Raw genomic sequence first — 13,753 nt, forward strand, 5'->3', positions numbered from 1 at the left:
TTTTATCAAGTGTGCCATTAAGATTTTGTTGTTCTTATCAAAGTCTTTCATATTTTCTGCCTTCAACTTTTTTAAGCACTGATGAAATTACTTCATTTGATTCTAAAAATTTACATTTTCCCTTTAATCAGCTTCACCTGCCATAAAAATCATCTAACAGAACCACTGGATAATTCTACAATATCTCATGTATTATAAAGTTTCATTATTCCTCAGATTCCTATGGATATTTCAGAGGTACCAAGCTTTTTTCCAACTTTTCTTCTAAGGGGATAGTTCTAAATTATAGATATGAATTCCTAAAAATATTCCTTCACTAATGCTAAAAGAAGTTAACACTTTAGGGGTAGGTTTTTAAAACTAAATGTTATCCCCTTACCAAATATAATAATAATTTTAAAAACATAGATGGATGGATAATCACCATCTCTGCTTTAACATCAAGCAATCTCTTCCCCCAAATGCCATCTCCTTAGATTTGGATCATTATTCTTCTATAAACTGCTCCTTTCCTCCCATTTGAAATTAATCTTTTATTAATCTTTCATTTTTATAGTTTTCCAAATTATCTTACATACACATACATATGAACATAACCAGAAATGACTGATTTCCTAATATGTATTACAAAAGATCTCATTTTATAGTCTTGCCACAAATATGTGAGAAAAAGACTATGTGACCTGTAATTAGTACACTGACTAGTGAGATATTCACTTCACCTTATTAAATCTTGAGTACTAGTTAAGCCCTTGTTAAACAGTGTCCTACTCTCCCCAATGATAAATATGATGGCTAAACACATAAGGTAAGGATTTACTACTTGTTGAGCACTATTCTAAGTACTTACATATATTAACTCATGTCATGCTCCCAACTACACTGAGGTTATTATTTTTCCCCTTCCTTTCTAGATGAGAAAACAAAGAGGTTATGTAGTTTGCCTGAAGTCACACAGTTGAAAATGGATGCAGCCAGGATGTAAGATGGAAAACTGTGCAAAACCATATTGCATATATTGCTAAAGATCAACTCCCTACCAGGGCCAGTTCACAGGAAGAGAAGCTTTAAGTTAGCTTCCCTGTATATAAATATATGCAACTTTAATTAGTTTTAGTTTAATTAAATCAAAGTGAATTTAAAAATCTAGGAAGGGGCCGGGCGCGGTGGCTCAAGCCTGTAATCCCAGCACTTTGGGAGGCCGAGACGGGCGGATCACGAGGTCAGGAGATCGAGACCATCCTGGCTAACGCGGTGAAACCCTGTCTCTACTAAAAAATACAAAAAACTAGCCGGGCGCGGTGGCCGGCGCCTGTAGTCCCAGCTACTCGGGAGGCTGAAGCAGGAGAATGGCGTAAACCCGGGAGGCGGAGCTTGCAGTGAGCTGAGATCCGGCCACTGCACTCCAGCCTGGGCGACAGAGCGAGACTCCGTCTCAAAAAAAAAAAAAAAAAAAAAAAAAAAAAATCTAGGAAGGATAAAGAAACTTTATACATAGACTATTTTTGTCTGTTTGAGACAGAGCCTCGCTGTTGCCTAGGCTGGAGTGCAGGGGCGTGATCTCAGCTCACTGCAACCTCCACTGCCCGGGTTCAAACTATTCTCCTGCCTTAGCCACCCAAGTAGCTGGAATTACAGGCATGCAACACCACACCGGGCTAATTTCTGTAATTTTAGTAGAGACCAAGTTTCGCCATGTTGGTTAGGCTGGTCTCGAACTCCTCACCTCAGGCGATCCGCCCACCTCGGCCTCCCAAACTGCTGGGATTAGAGGCGTGAGCCACCGCGCCCAGCCACATACGCTATTATATGTGAAATATTCTATTGTATGTATATAGTATGTGTATGTAGCACGTGAAATCCTGTCACACACTACAACACTGATGAACCTCAAGGACATTATGAGGTTAAGTGAAATAAACTAGTCACAAAAGGACAGCTATGATTACATGAATATCAAGTACCTAAAGTAGTCAAAATCACAGAAACAGCAAGAAAAAAGGCAGTTGCCAAATGGGGGAGAGAGGGAAACGGAAGTTGGTATTTAAAAGGTAAAGAGTTTCAATTTTGCAAGATGAAAAATTCTAGATATGTGTTACACAACAATGTGAATATACGTAACATTACTGAACTATACACTTAAAAATTGTTAAGATGGTAAATTTAATGTTATGTGTTTTTTACAATTTTTTTTTTAAATCTGGCAAATCTCCCCTATTGTTTCCCACTCCCACAGAGGACTTATTTTAGAAACCTAATGGATAAAATCCTCAATGTCAAAGGTAAGAAGGTCAGAGAAACTATGAAGGATACACAGCAATATTACAAGTTATTATGACACACAATACACTTTCCTAAGGCTCCACCCTTGTCCCCATAAGCTCTGGGGACTAGTTTTCCTCTCCCCTTCAGATAAAAAAAAAAGAGACTACTTTAAATTTACTATAAAGGTTTTTTTTAAAAAGCCATTCTACCAGGTTAAAATAGTACACACACACAAAAAGATAGTTCTCAGTAATTCCTAACTGCTATCCAAGAAACAGCAGGAAAGTGATCTGCTATAAGCAGCAGTAACTCACAACTCTCAAATCAAATGTACTAAAATGTACTAAATGTTCATCTTAAGAGTAGACTGAATTTTTAGGGACAATTAAAGATCTGAAGCTGCCTATTATGAATAAGGTTAAGTATTCAAACTGCTCTTGATTCAAAACAAATTATGACTACAACAAAAACTGGATCTTAATGTAGTTTAACCTCCTTTCCCACCTCCCAATCACCTAATCTAAGCATTGTATCACAATGTCTAGTCTAACTTAGTCTAACTACTTGAGGACAAAATACACTGCTTTTCAAGCCTCCTTTAGTAAGACCAATGAAGGAAACATACAAAATAGCAATATATATTATTTTTTAACCTCATCTCTTAGTGTTTAATAGATGTACCTATTATAATCTTATTCTCGGTTTTTATGCCTTCTAGCAAATAGATATACGTTTTCTTCCAGGTTCTATACATGTATTTATGCTACTCACCAAGAATGCAAAAATGAGGCATGTGGTTCCCAGAAAAGCCCTGTCTTCCAACAGGACAAGTGCTAAGCATCCTATAGAATGTACCAGAGGAGGGGCATGGTGGCTCATGCCTGTAACACCCAGCACTTTGGGAGGCCAAGGAGGGAGAGTCACTTGAGTCTAGGTGTTTGAGACCAGCCTGGGCAGCACAGTAAGACCTGTCTCTATCAAAAATAAATTGGGCCACAATGCCCAGATAATTTTAAAATTATCTGGCTTCCACATTAATTCTATTAACTAAGTCATTCTAATTGCATACTGCAGTTAAAACTTTTCAAATGAATGGCCTGAAGTCATTTAAAATATTCTAAAAAAATAGCCATGACAGAACAGAGCTGGTTATGCTTTTTAGATACTATTGTATTAGTCTGTTCTCCCACTGCTATGAAGAGATACCTGAGACTGGGTAATTTATTTTTTAAAAACATTTAATTGGCTCATGGTCCTGCAGGCTGTATAGGAAGCATGATTCTGGCATCTGCTCTGCTTCTGGGGAGGCCTCAGGAAACTTACAATCATGGCAGAAGGCAAAGGGATAGATGGCAAGTCACATGACCAGGGCAGCAAGAGGGTGGCAAGAGGTGCCACATACTCTTAACTAGATCTCACAAGAACTCACTATCACCAAGACAACACCAAGAAGGATAGTGTTAAACCATGGGAAACCACCCCCATGATCAAATCACCACCAGGCCCTTCCTCCCACACCGGGGATTACAATTGAACATGAGATTTGGGTGGGGACATAGATCCAAACCATATCAACTACATATCTTTTTTTTAAGACAGGGTGTCACTCGGTCACCTAGGCTGGAGTGCAGTGGTGTGATCTCTGCTCACTGCAACTTCCACTTCCCGGGGTTCAAGTAATCCTCCTATCTCAGCCTCCTGAGTAGCTGGGACTACAGGTGTCTGCCACCACGCCCGGCTAATTTTTATATTTTTTAGTAGAGACTGGGTTTCGTCACATTAGCCAGGCTGGTCTCGAACTCCTGACCTCAGGTGATCCACCCACCTCAGTCTCCCAAAGTGCTGGGATTACAGACGTGAGCCACCGCGCCCGGCCTGTATCATTCTTGTAACTTGTTGAAATGTAATAGTAATGGCATATATCACAATATAAATTCATTTTCTCAAATTTAACTTGAGGTCCTTTTAAGCTTTAATTATAAAATATTTTAATTAAACTACTTTTAATTGTGTATCGCTTTAAAAATACATCAAAAACTTCTAAAATTCAAAACCTTCAGGACATGAGTTATTTAAAATAGTTATATCTTGAACAAAAATTCCTACAGAATCAATTACGCATTTACCTACTTTCCTTGGCAGGAAGCTCAGAATGTTATTTAATCTTTCTTCTAATGATTCCAATTCATTATTAAAAGTAATTTATGGTATCAAATAGGCCCTAGAACACTGAACTAAAAACATTCATAATTACAGTTTTTCATTTCTTCTACTTGTTTTTCCTGCCTTCTTCCCAACTCTGGTGATAATCCACTCTCCATCCTCCACTTACCACGTTACCGTACCCATCATCCTTTCTACTGTACATTTTCCAAGCCAGTTTTAAACTTGGAAATCAGTCGGAACTGTTAAAACTGTATATAAACATTAAATAAATCAGGACTAAAGAAAGGATCTAAGGCTACTCTTAAGAAACCCAAACCCTTGAAAATGAAGATGGCCACGGCAGGTATATCTGCTTCATATAGGGAATTTCAAACTGTTTCCATAAAGGATACTGTAAGTGTCAGCAGAGAAGAGGGCCCCAGGCCCTCATAAAAGTCAGAGCAGTCCCATTAATATTAGTTTTATACACTGGAGTTCTGCCTAAGATGTCATTTGAAGAAAAGGCTCTGCTCTAGCACTGGACTAAAACTGATGTTTCTGCCACTGCTGCAATGGCTAGGGGAAAAACAACCAACCAACAACAAAAAAACATGGTTTGGGCATTTCTTCCTTCATTAAAAAAAACTGCCTTTAAACAAAACAATTCCGTTCCAACACTTTCTGCAGACTGTAAACAATCCTAATTTGAGTCAGTATCAACAGAAATAGAAGAAACAATGCTTTAAAAGATCCACTAAACCACACCTATGTACTGCTTTGAACTCCTATTTACAAGCTTGTTTTCTATTTTCCCCTGTGTCTGCTACCTGAATAATCCCTGCCATATTACCTATATAATTAGAGGACCCGTAGTCAACATGTGAGTTGGCTATCACACAAAGAATAAAAGCCAAAGACCTGGATCTTGGCAGTTTTAGAATTTTGTACATTTTTCTTTTGCCCTCACATTTTTACATATTTGATTCAAACATTTATTGAACAACTATATTGGGTGAACATTTGTTGACCAAAATTACAATCTAACACATTAATGAGAATCAGTGAAGTTGTGCTACAGTAACAATCAATCACAAAAACTCAATGGCTGTGATAAAACAAAAGTTTATTTTTCACTAATTTCAAATGTCCAATTCAGGTTGGTAAGGGAGATCTTATCATGATAGCACCTCAGGAGTCCAGGCTCCACTTGATACATGCTTCCAAGGTTGCCTTGCCAAAGGTGAAAGAAAACGTGGAAAATCACATTCTGCTCTTAAACTTCCACTCACGCTTTGTCACAAAAAGGCGTATGGCCATGCCTGATATTAAGAATTAAAGGAAAGGGCAATTCTATGATTATTTTATGAAGAATCATGACTCCCTAGTCCCCCTGCTGTCAAATATTTATTCTTCCCACATGAAAAAACACACCTGTCCCTCCATTCAGAAGGTAACCCAAATATCCCATCCAATCTCAGCAGTAAGCTCAAAGGACAGGATGTGTGTTGATGGGGAAATCACCTCTATATCAAGTCCAGATGCAGCCCCTCTTCACAGAGACCTATTAAAACAAGTAATCTACCTCCCTTCAAACACACAATACACACTGACAGAATATAAAAAATGCTCCAGTTCAAAAGAAGAAAATAAGATAACAGTCAGTCGTTCATAGCAATTCATAAGCCAGGCTGAACAGACTGTACAAGGGCTCTCTGTCCTGGAAGGTGGGGAATGCTCTGATTGACCCTTGGGAGGAGTTTCTAAGTGTGCTGTTCTCTGTGCCTCTAGGTTCTGCCTTCTGGAAGGCTTTTCCTGGTCTGTTATCTTCTACCGCTAAAAGTGAAGTGGACATCAGAAAGTGACTCCTTAGCAGAGCAGAATTCTCAGGAAGCAAATAGGTTAGGCAGGCACGGGGCAGAGAGCAAGATCATTATGTATCAAGCAGTTATACTTTATTCAGACTTCTGGCTATGCCTCTCCCTGAAAAAATTAGAAGGCTTATCTATTTGATACTATCCAGTTTCAAGCGCCAATGTCCAGAACCAAAGCTTTTTTCTAAGATATGCCTCTTAGATTTACTACTTTTCTTCGCTTTCTTGCCTCATGAGACAATGTGTCTATTTTTCTCTACCTAACTATGGGTACCCTGAGTTTACCTGGCTTTAGCAGGGAATCCATACCTTTTAGTCTCTTTCCCCTAACCCAACTGAAAAGCAATTCCCTCTCAAGTTGGCCTTTACTCTGAATTACCTTAATCCTTTCAGACATTTTAACAATGGAAGTGATGTTCATAACCCTGACTGGATCCTGCCCAAAAAATGGATTTTAATTATTTATTCAAAAGCCTTTTCAGTTGTGTCTCCTACTGATTGGAGGTAAAAAGCAATTACTGGTCAGGCAAAGTGGCTCATCCCAGCACTCTGGGAGGCCAAGGTGGGAGGATTGCTTGAGCCCAGGAATTTGAGACTAGCCTGGGCAACACAGGGAGACTGTGTCTCTAATTTATTTAAAAAGGAAAAAAAAAAAAAGGAGCAGCAGCAACTGCTTCTTCTAATCCTACAAATTCCCAAATTTCTGGACCCTTTGTATTGCTTTTCATTCATACTTGGAAACTAAACAATTATTTTCCAGCTCATCTCTTTCCGTTATATAACACCTTGTCAAATGAAACCAGTACCAGTTAAAATACAATTTGTTTTCCAACCTTATCTCAAAAGCTACAAATGCATTAGGTATACTACTTGCCTTCCAAGTTATTGCAGGTAAGTTTTATATAATATTGTTCTCTGCATCATAATGTTCCTAGCATCTAACATCAGTTTCCTTGCTGCCTGATTCTCAAGCCAATGCCACAGTTGAAGTTTTTTTGTTAGAGCATACTATTCTTTGTATAAATTTTGACTTAAGTGATGACAGGCTGTAATAACATAGATGCTGTCCAACAGAAATACAATGCAACTCACATAAGTAATTTCAAATTTTCTAGCAGCTACATTAAAAAAGTAAAACTCAAAGGTAAAATATATTTCATTTAACCTAATATAGACATACCTCAGAAACACTGCAGATTTTATTCCAGACAAGTACAATAAAGCTAATATTGCAATTAACAAAGCCACCCATTTTTTTGGTTTCCCAGTACATATAATGTTTATACTATACCGCAGTCTATTAAGTGTGCAACACCATTATGTCTAAAAAAAACAAAAAGTACATTAATTTAAAAAAACTTTACTGCTAAAAAATGCCAACAATCATCCGAGTCTTCAGTAAATTGTAATCTTTTTGCTGGTGGAGGGTCTTGTCTCAATGTCGATTGCTGCTGACTGATCAAGATGGTGGTTGCTGGCTGGGCATGGTGGTTCCCATCTGTAATCCCAGCACTTTGGGAGGCCAAGGCAAGTGGATCACTTGAGGTCAGGAGTTCGAGACCAGCCTAGCGTTTTTTTTGTTTTGTTGTTGAGACAGTCTGGCTCTGTTTCCCAGGCTGGAGTACAACGGTGCAATCTCAGCTCACTGCAATCTCTGAACCACTCAACCACTGAACCACCTCCTGGGTTCAAGCGATTCTTCTGCCTCAGCCACCCGAGTAGCTGGGACTACAGATGGGCGCCACCACGTCTGGCTAATTTTTGTATTTTTAGTAGAAATGGGGTTTCATCATATTGGCCAGGCTGGTCTCGAACTCCTGACCTCGTGATCCTCCCGCCTCAGCCTCCCAAAGTGCTGGGGTTACAGGCTTGAGCCACCGCGCCCAGCCGGAAAATCTGTTGTTTAGCGTGACCCTTTGCATCAATGATGTTAATTTCTAGATAACTTCTTGCAGCTTCTACATCAGCACTTGCAGCCTTGCCTTTATGTTATGGAAACAGTTTCTTTTCTTAAAACTCACAGACTCATCTGCTAGCTTCCAACTCTTTCTGCAGCTTCCTCACCTCTATCAGCATTCACAGAATTGAAGAGAGTTAGGAGCCTTGCTCTGGATTAGGCTTTGGTTTAAAGGAATGTTGTGGCTGGTATGATCTGGCCAGACCACTAAAATTTTCTCCATATCAGCAATGAGACTGTTTTGCTTTCTTATCACATGTGTTCACTGGAATAGGACTTTTAATTTCCTTCAAGAACCCTTCCTTTGCATTCACAACTTGGCTGTTTGGCACAAGAGGCCCAGCTTCTGGTCTATCTGGGCTTTCAATATGCTTTCCTCACTAAGCTTAATTATTTCTAGCTTTTGACTTAAAGTGAGATATGTGCAATTCTTCCTTTCACTTGAACACTTAGAGGCTACTGTAGGGTTATTATTAATTGGCTTAGTTTCTTTTTTTTCTTTTTTTTTGAGACAGAGTTTTGCTCTTTTGCCCAGGCCGGGGTGCAGTGGTGTGATCTCAGCTCACTGCAACATCTGCCTCCCGGGTTCAAGCAATTCTTCTGCCTCAGTCTCCCAAGTGGCAGGGATGACAGGCGCCTGCCACCATACCCAGCTAATTTTTGTATTTTCAGTAGAGACGGTTTTCACCATGTTGGCCAGACCGGACTTGAACTCTTGACCTCAAGTGATCTGCCAATCTTGGCCTCCCAATGTGCTGGGATTACAGGCATGAGCCACTGTGCCCAGAATTGGCCTAGTTTAAATATTGTTGTGTCTCAGGGAGGAGGGAGGCCCAAGCAGAGAGATGGGGAAATGGCTGGTTGTTGGAACAGTCAGAACATACAACCTTTATATCAATTAAGTTCACCTTCTATGGGGGTGCATAGTCTGTTGTGCCCCAAGACAATTACAACAGTAACATCAAAGACCACTGATTACAGATCACTGTTAAGAAGTATAATAATAATGAAGGCCAGGCGCGGTGACTCACGCCTGTAATCCCAGCACTTTGGGAGGCCAAGGCGGGCGGATCATGAGGTCAGGAGATCGGAGACCATCCTGGCTGACACGGGGAAACCCCGTCTCTACTAAAAATACAAAAAATTAGCCAGGCGTGGTGGTGAGCTCCTGTAGTCCCAGTTACTCAGGAGGCTGAGGCAGGAGAATGGTGTGAACCCAGGAGGCGGAGCTTGCAGTGAGCCGAGACTGTACCATTGCACTCCAGCCTGGGCGACAGTGGGTGACTCTGCCTCAAAAATAAAAATAAAATAATGGAAACATTTGAAATATTGCAAGAATTGCCAAAATGTGACACAGAGACACAAAGTGATCACGTGCTGATGGAAAAATGGGGTCAACAGACTTGCTCAAACATGAGGTTGCCACATCCTTCATTTTTTTTTTAGTATCTGTGAAGCACAGTAAGATAAAGCATGCCTATATATCCAAAGAATTAAATTCCAATCTTTTATCAATAATAAAAATTCATGAAATGTTTTACATTCTATTTTTTATACTAAAACTTCAAAATTCAGTTTGTATTTTATTACACTTAACAGCACATCTCAATTCAGTCTAGCCACATTTCGAGTGCTTAACAGCATCACAGGGCTAGTGGCTCCCCTATATAACAGAGCAGGGCAAAATTAAGTTGTACTAACAACCTCTCAAATCACAGTGGCTTAAAACAAAGGTCTATTTTTTATTCACATCCATCATAAATCAGCTGAGGGTGTACTGCATGCTTTCTTGACTAATGGATCAATCACCATGACATATTTCATTGGCCAAAGCAAGCTCCATGGCTACACCCAACTTGGGTGAAGAAGAGAACCAGATATATTAGGAAGACAGTACAAATAACTAACATTTATAAAATTATATATATATATATATATAAAACATTTGTAAAATAACCTTTATAAAATCACAATTTAAAACTTTCAAACTATGTTTTCAATAAATTCTACCTTTATTTTCCTTTTGTTCTGATATAAGCCTGCTTCAAAAAGCAAACGAAATGATAAAGTGGTAGAGCTCTACTTGAATAAACTACTACTACTAACTAGATAAAACAGTAAATCTAAGACAAATAAAATTTCTTTACCATGGAACATCATTTGCCCTTCAACAAAATTCCTGAAGATTTAATAAAAGCAAATGAAAAGAGGAAATAAGAGTTGGATTATGTAGTCCCAAGTACTTGGGAAGCAGAGGTGGGAGGATAGCTTGAGCCCAGGTGCTCAAGACCAGCCTGGGCAACATAGTGAGACTCCACCATTACAAAAAATCAAATCATAAAAAAATTAGCAAGGCACAGTGCTGGGCACCTGTAGTCCCACCTACTCAGGTGGCTAATGCAGTAGGATCCCTTGAACCCAGGAGTTTGAGGATGCAGTGAGCTATAATCGTACCCCTGTACTCCACTCTGGGTGAGAGAGAACTTGCCTCTAAAAATATAAGAGCAAAAACTTAACTGATTAGAATGGAAAAAAAGCAAAAATGGGAATAGACATCAAATACCATTTTTTAAAATTCATTTTGGCCATCAGGTACTTCAAATCCTCTTTAAAACTTTCTTACCAAGTCTTTTTGAGTGGTTACTGCTGTTGAAACAAGCGTAGGCTGAAAGAAAATTAAATAGGAGTGAAAAAAACTATTTATTTATAAAAAGTAGGGAGAAAGCAGGAAATAATAAATGACATAATGCTAATCAAAACTAAAGATATTTTCACCAATTTTCAAAAAGATTTCCTTACACCCTTTAAAGTTAACTTCTGCCATTTATTAACACTGTAACATAGAAAGTCAACTGCCAGGCCTGTAATCCCAGCACTTCAGGAGGCACACAGGAGGATTACCCAAGGCCAGGGGTTCAAGACCAGCCTGAGCAACACAGCAAGACCCCATCACTGTAAAACATAAAAAGTAAATAAAAAAAAAAATTAAATCAGCTCTCTACTTATTTATCAACAAATATAAGGTATTACCTTCAAGGTTAAAAGCTTTGCTTTTACAGTTCTAAGGCTGAAACTTTCTTCTAAAAATAAATACATTCTATTCCATCTTCACTTAAACATTCAAGAAGGAATTTTGGCATATAAGAGGATCCAAGGTAATGAATGGCTGAATTACATGAAGTAACGGGAATTAAATACTTTAAGTGGCAGAAAATAAAAAAGCACCAAAAAGAAGGGCTTATGTAAATATAGCAGCAAATTTTCCTTAGGGAATAAGTGTACTTATATGTTAACTGGTATCAGATACCAGCAATTAATTCTTTCTTACAAAACCTGTTTTAAAGTCGATGTTCTAGGCCACGTGCAATGACTCACACCTGTAAATTGGAGGCCGAGGTGGGAGAACTGATTGAGCCCAGGAGTTCGGGGCTGCAGTAAGCTATGATCATGCCACTGCACTCCAGCCTGGGCGACAGAGTGAGACGCTGTTTCCAAAAAATACAAAGCTGGGTATTCTAACTTATTAATGATCAGTTCAGGCTAAAAGAAGTTCTTTTAAATAAAGCAGAGGTGATACCTAGAATTGATAGACAATCCATGTAGATGTTTTCCTGACGGAAAATAGTAAGACAAAACCAAAACCCAACCAACAAAACAACCAACACCAAACTAATCAGCTGAGTCCAAACTAAACTTTCCAACGCCAAATGTCAGGGGAAAGAGAAATCCTGTTTTCCTGTTACCCAAAGAAATATATTACCCACTAAAACTTTACTATCCCAAAAGAGTATCTTAGAAATGGTAGAAAATACACATTTCCTGCATGTTTTACTGATGCTAATAACATAACAGTTTTATGGTCCCCACTCCACCACCCCCAAAATTTCCCAAAGCATCTTCCTTTTTATAATTCCCTTGTTCAGTTTTATCAATTCTCCTGACCTCAATTGTGTCTATTACCCCTCTCCTACAGAATTCCATTCCTTTGTCCTAGGCTCAGCCCTCCATGTCTGCTAGCAACAATTATTTCAACCACAAATTCAATCCATTCAAACTACTATCATTTTGGGGTCACCAGATCAGTTTTCCCCTCACAAATGTGCCAATGATACAACTTTAAAACAATGGATTCATCTCTTGTATTCCTGATAGTTAATCACCAATCCTATAAATCCGTATTTTGAAATGCCTGGCATTCTTCCTTCCTTCCTTCCTCCATTTAACTAAAGTGGCCCATTACCACCTTCTTTTTTTGAGACAGAGTCCTGCTCTGTTACCCAGGCTGGAGTGCAGTGGCGCAATCTCGGCTTACTGCAACCTCTGCCTCCTGGGTTCAAGCAATTCTGTCTCAGTCTCCCGAATTGCTGGGACTACAGGCACATGTCACCACACCCGGCTAATTTTTTTGTATTTTTAGTAAAGACAGGGTTTCACCATATTGGTCAGGCTGCTCTTGACCTCAGGTGATCCACCTGCCTTGGCCTCCCAAAGTGCTGGGATTACAGGAGTGAACCACCACGCCTGGCCCCGCTCCTACCTTCTTTGGTGCTAGTTTCTTCCCATTCCACTCTGTTCTGGAGATATGTCTTCCAAGCATTGATTTACTCACATTATTCCTCTGTTCAAAAACTTTCATGGGCTACTTAAGTAAGGTTAAAAATAGTGAAACCCTCACCAATAGTATTCAGTGCTTTTCATTCTCTCACCATACTTATTCAAATGTGTCCTATCAGCCACTAGTCACCAAACCGCCTAGATTTCTATTCATGCTATAACAGCATTTCCCAAAGTAGTTCCTCACAATTAACCCAATGAAATACTGATCACTACAGAGGTATAATCTAAAAAAGAAAAAAATGCTGCTTCCTTTCCTTAAATAGGTTCATTTCCCACAGAATTTCTCAGAAACTTTAACATGCTAATGAGCATTTTTATAACATTTAATAACACCTATTAATATCTTACAAACCATTTTTGGAGAAATGCTTTGCCTTGCCTCTATTTTTTTTTTTTTTAGACCTTGTTACTAAACATCTTCCTCTCATCTCTCTACCTATACAAATCTAGATTCCCCATTAACCTTCTCTTCTCTCTTTATTAGGTCTCCTGGAGCCTTCTTTGATTTTCTATTCCTCTGAAATTCTACACAGTTATCTGTATCACGCAATTTAGTGACTTATTACATTGATTTATATTGCAGATCATACACCGATTTATACTGATTACTGCTCCATGTATCTATCTTACTCCAATAAATCTGTAAGCTTCCTGAGAAAATAGGTACATACTTTTACAGACAATACAAAAAAAGTACATATTTGACTAAATAGTTTCAATGTGAGAAACCTGTTCACCCGCTCTCTCAAGTTCTTGAGGCTTTATTATCCCCGTGCCCAAACAAGGCTGCCAAATGAAAGCAGCAAAGAGATTTATTAAAAATGTATCTGACTTTCCCCTTCATATGCAAGAAAAACCAAGAACACTTCTACTGCAGCTTTATGTGACTGGCTATTCC

General features: G+C 38.9%; 1 protein-coding gene across 11 annotated transcripts in view; it reads right to left on the reverse strand.

The window, feature by feature from the left end:
- SP3 (Sp3 transcription factor) overlaps window positions 1-13,753 on the reverse strand; it is a 59,420-nt gene that overhangs the window by 17,903 nt on the left and 27,764 nt on the right. For 8 of the 11 annotated variants that reach the window (XR_002516158.2, XM_021923718.2, XM_021923719.2 and 5 more), the window contains exon 5: window positions 10,862-10,903. The exons of 2 other annotated variants lie outside the window; for them this stretch is intronic. Coding sequence is in view for 8 of the 9 variants with exons in the window: in XM_021923718.2 (XP_021779410.1) it covers window positions 10,862-10,903 (42 nt within the window). In the remaining variant the exon portion in view is untranslated. Of the gene's footprint in view, window positions 1-5,516; window positions 5,730-10,861; window positions 10,904-13,753 lie in introns of those variants that run through there. One more of the 11 variants, XM_021923723.2, reaches the window with a different exon arrangement.

Source organism: Papio anubis, chromosome 10, assembly GCF_008728515.1.
Source record: "Papio anubis isolate 15944 chromosome 10, Panubis1.0, whole genome shotgun sequence".
Classification (NCBI taxonomy): domain Eukaryota; kingdom Metazoa; phylum Chordata; class Mammalia; order Primates; family Cercopithecidae; genus Papio; species Papio anubis.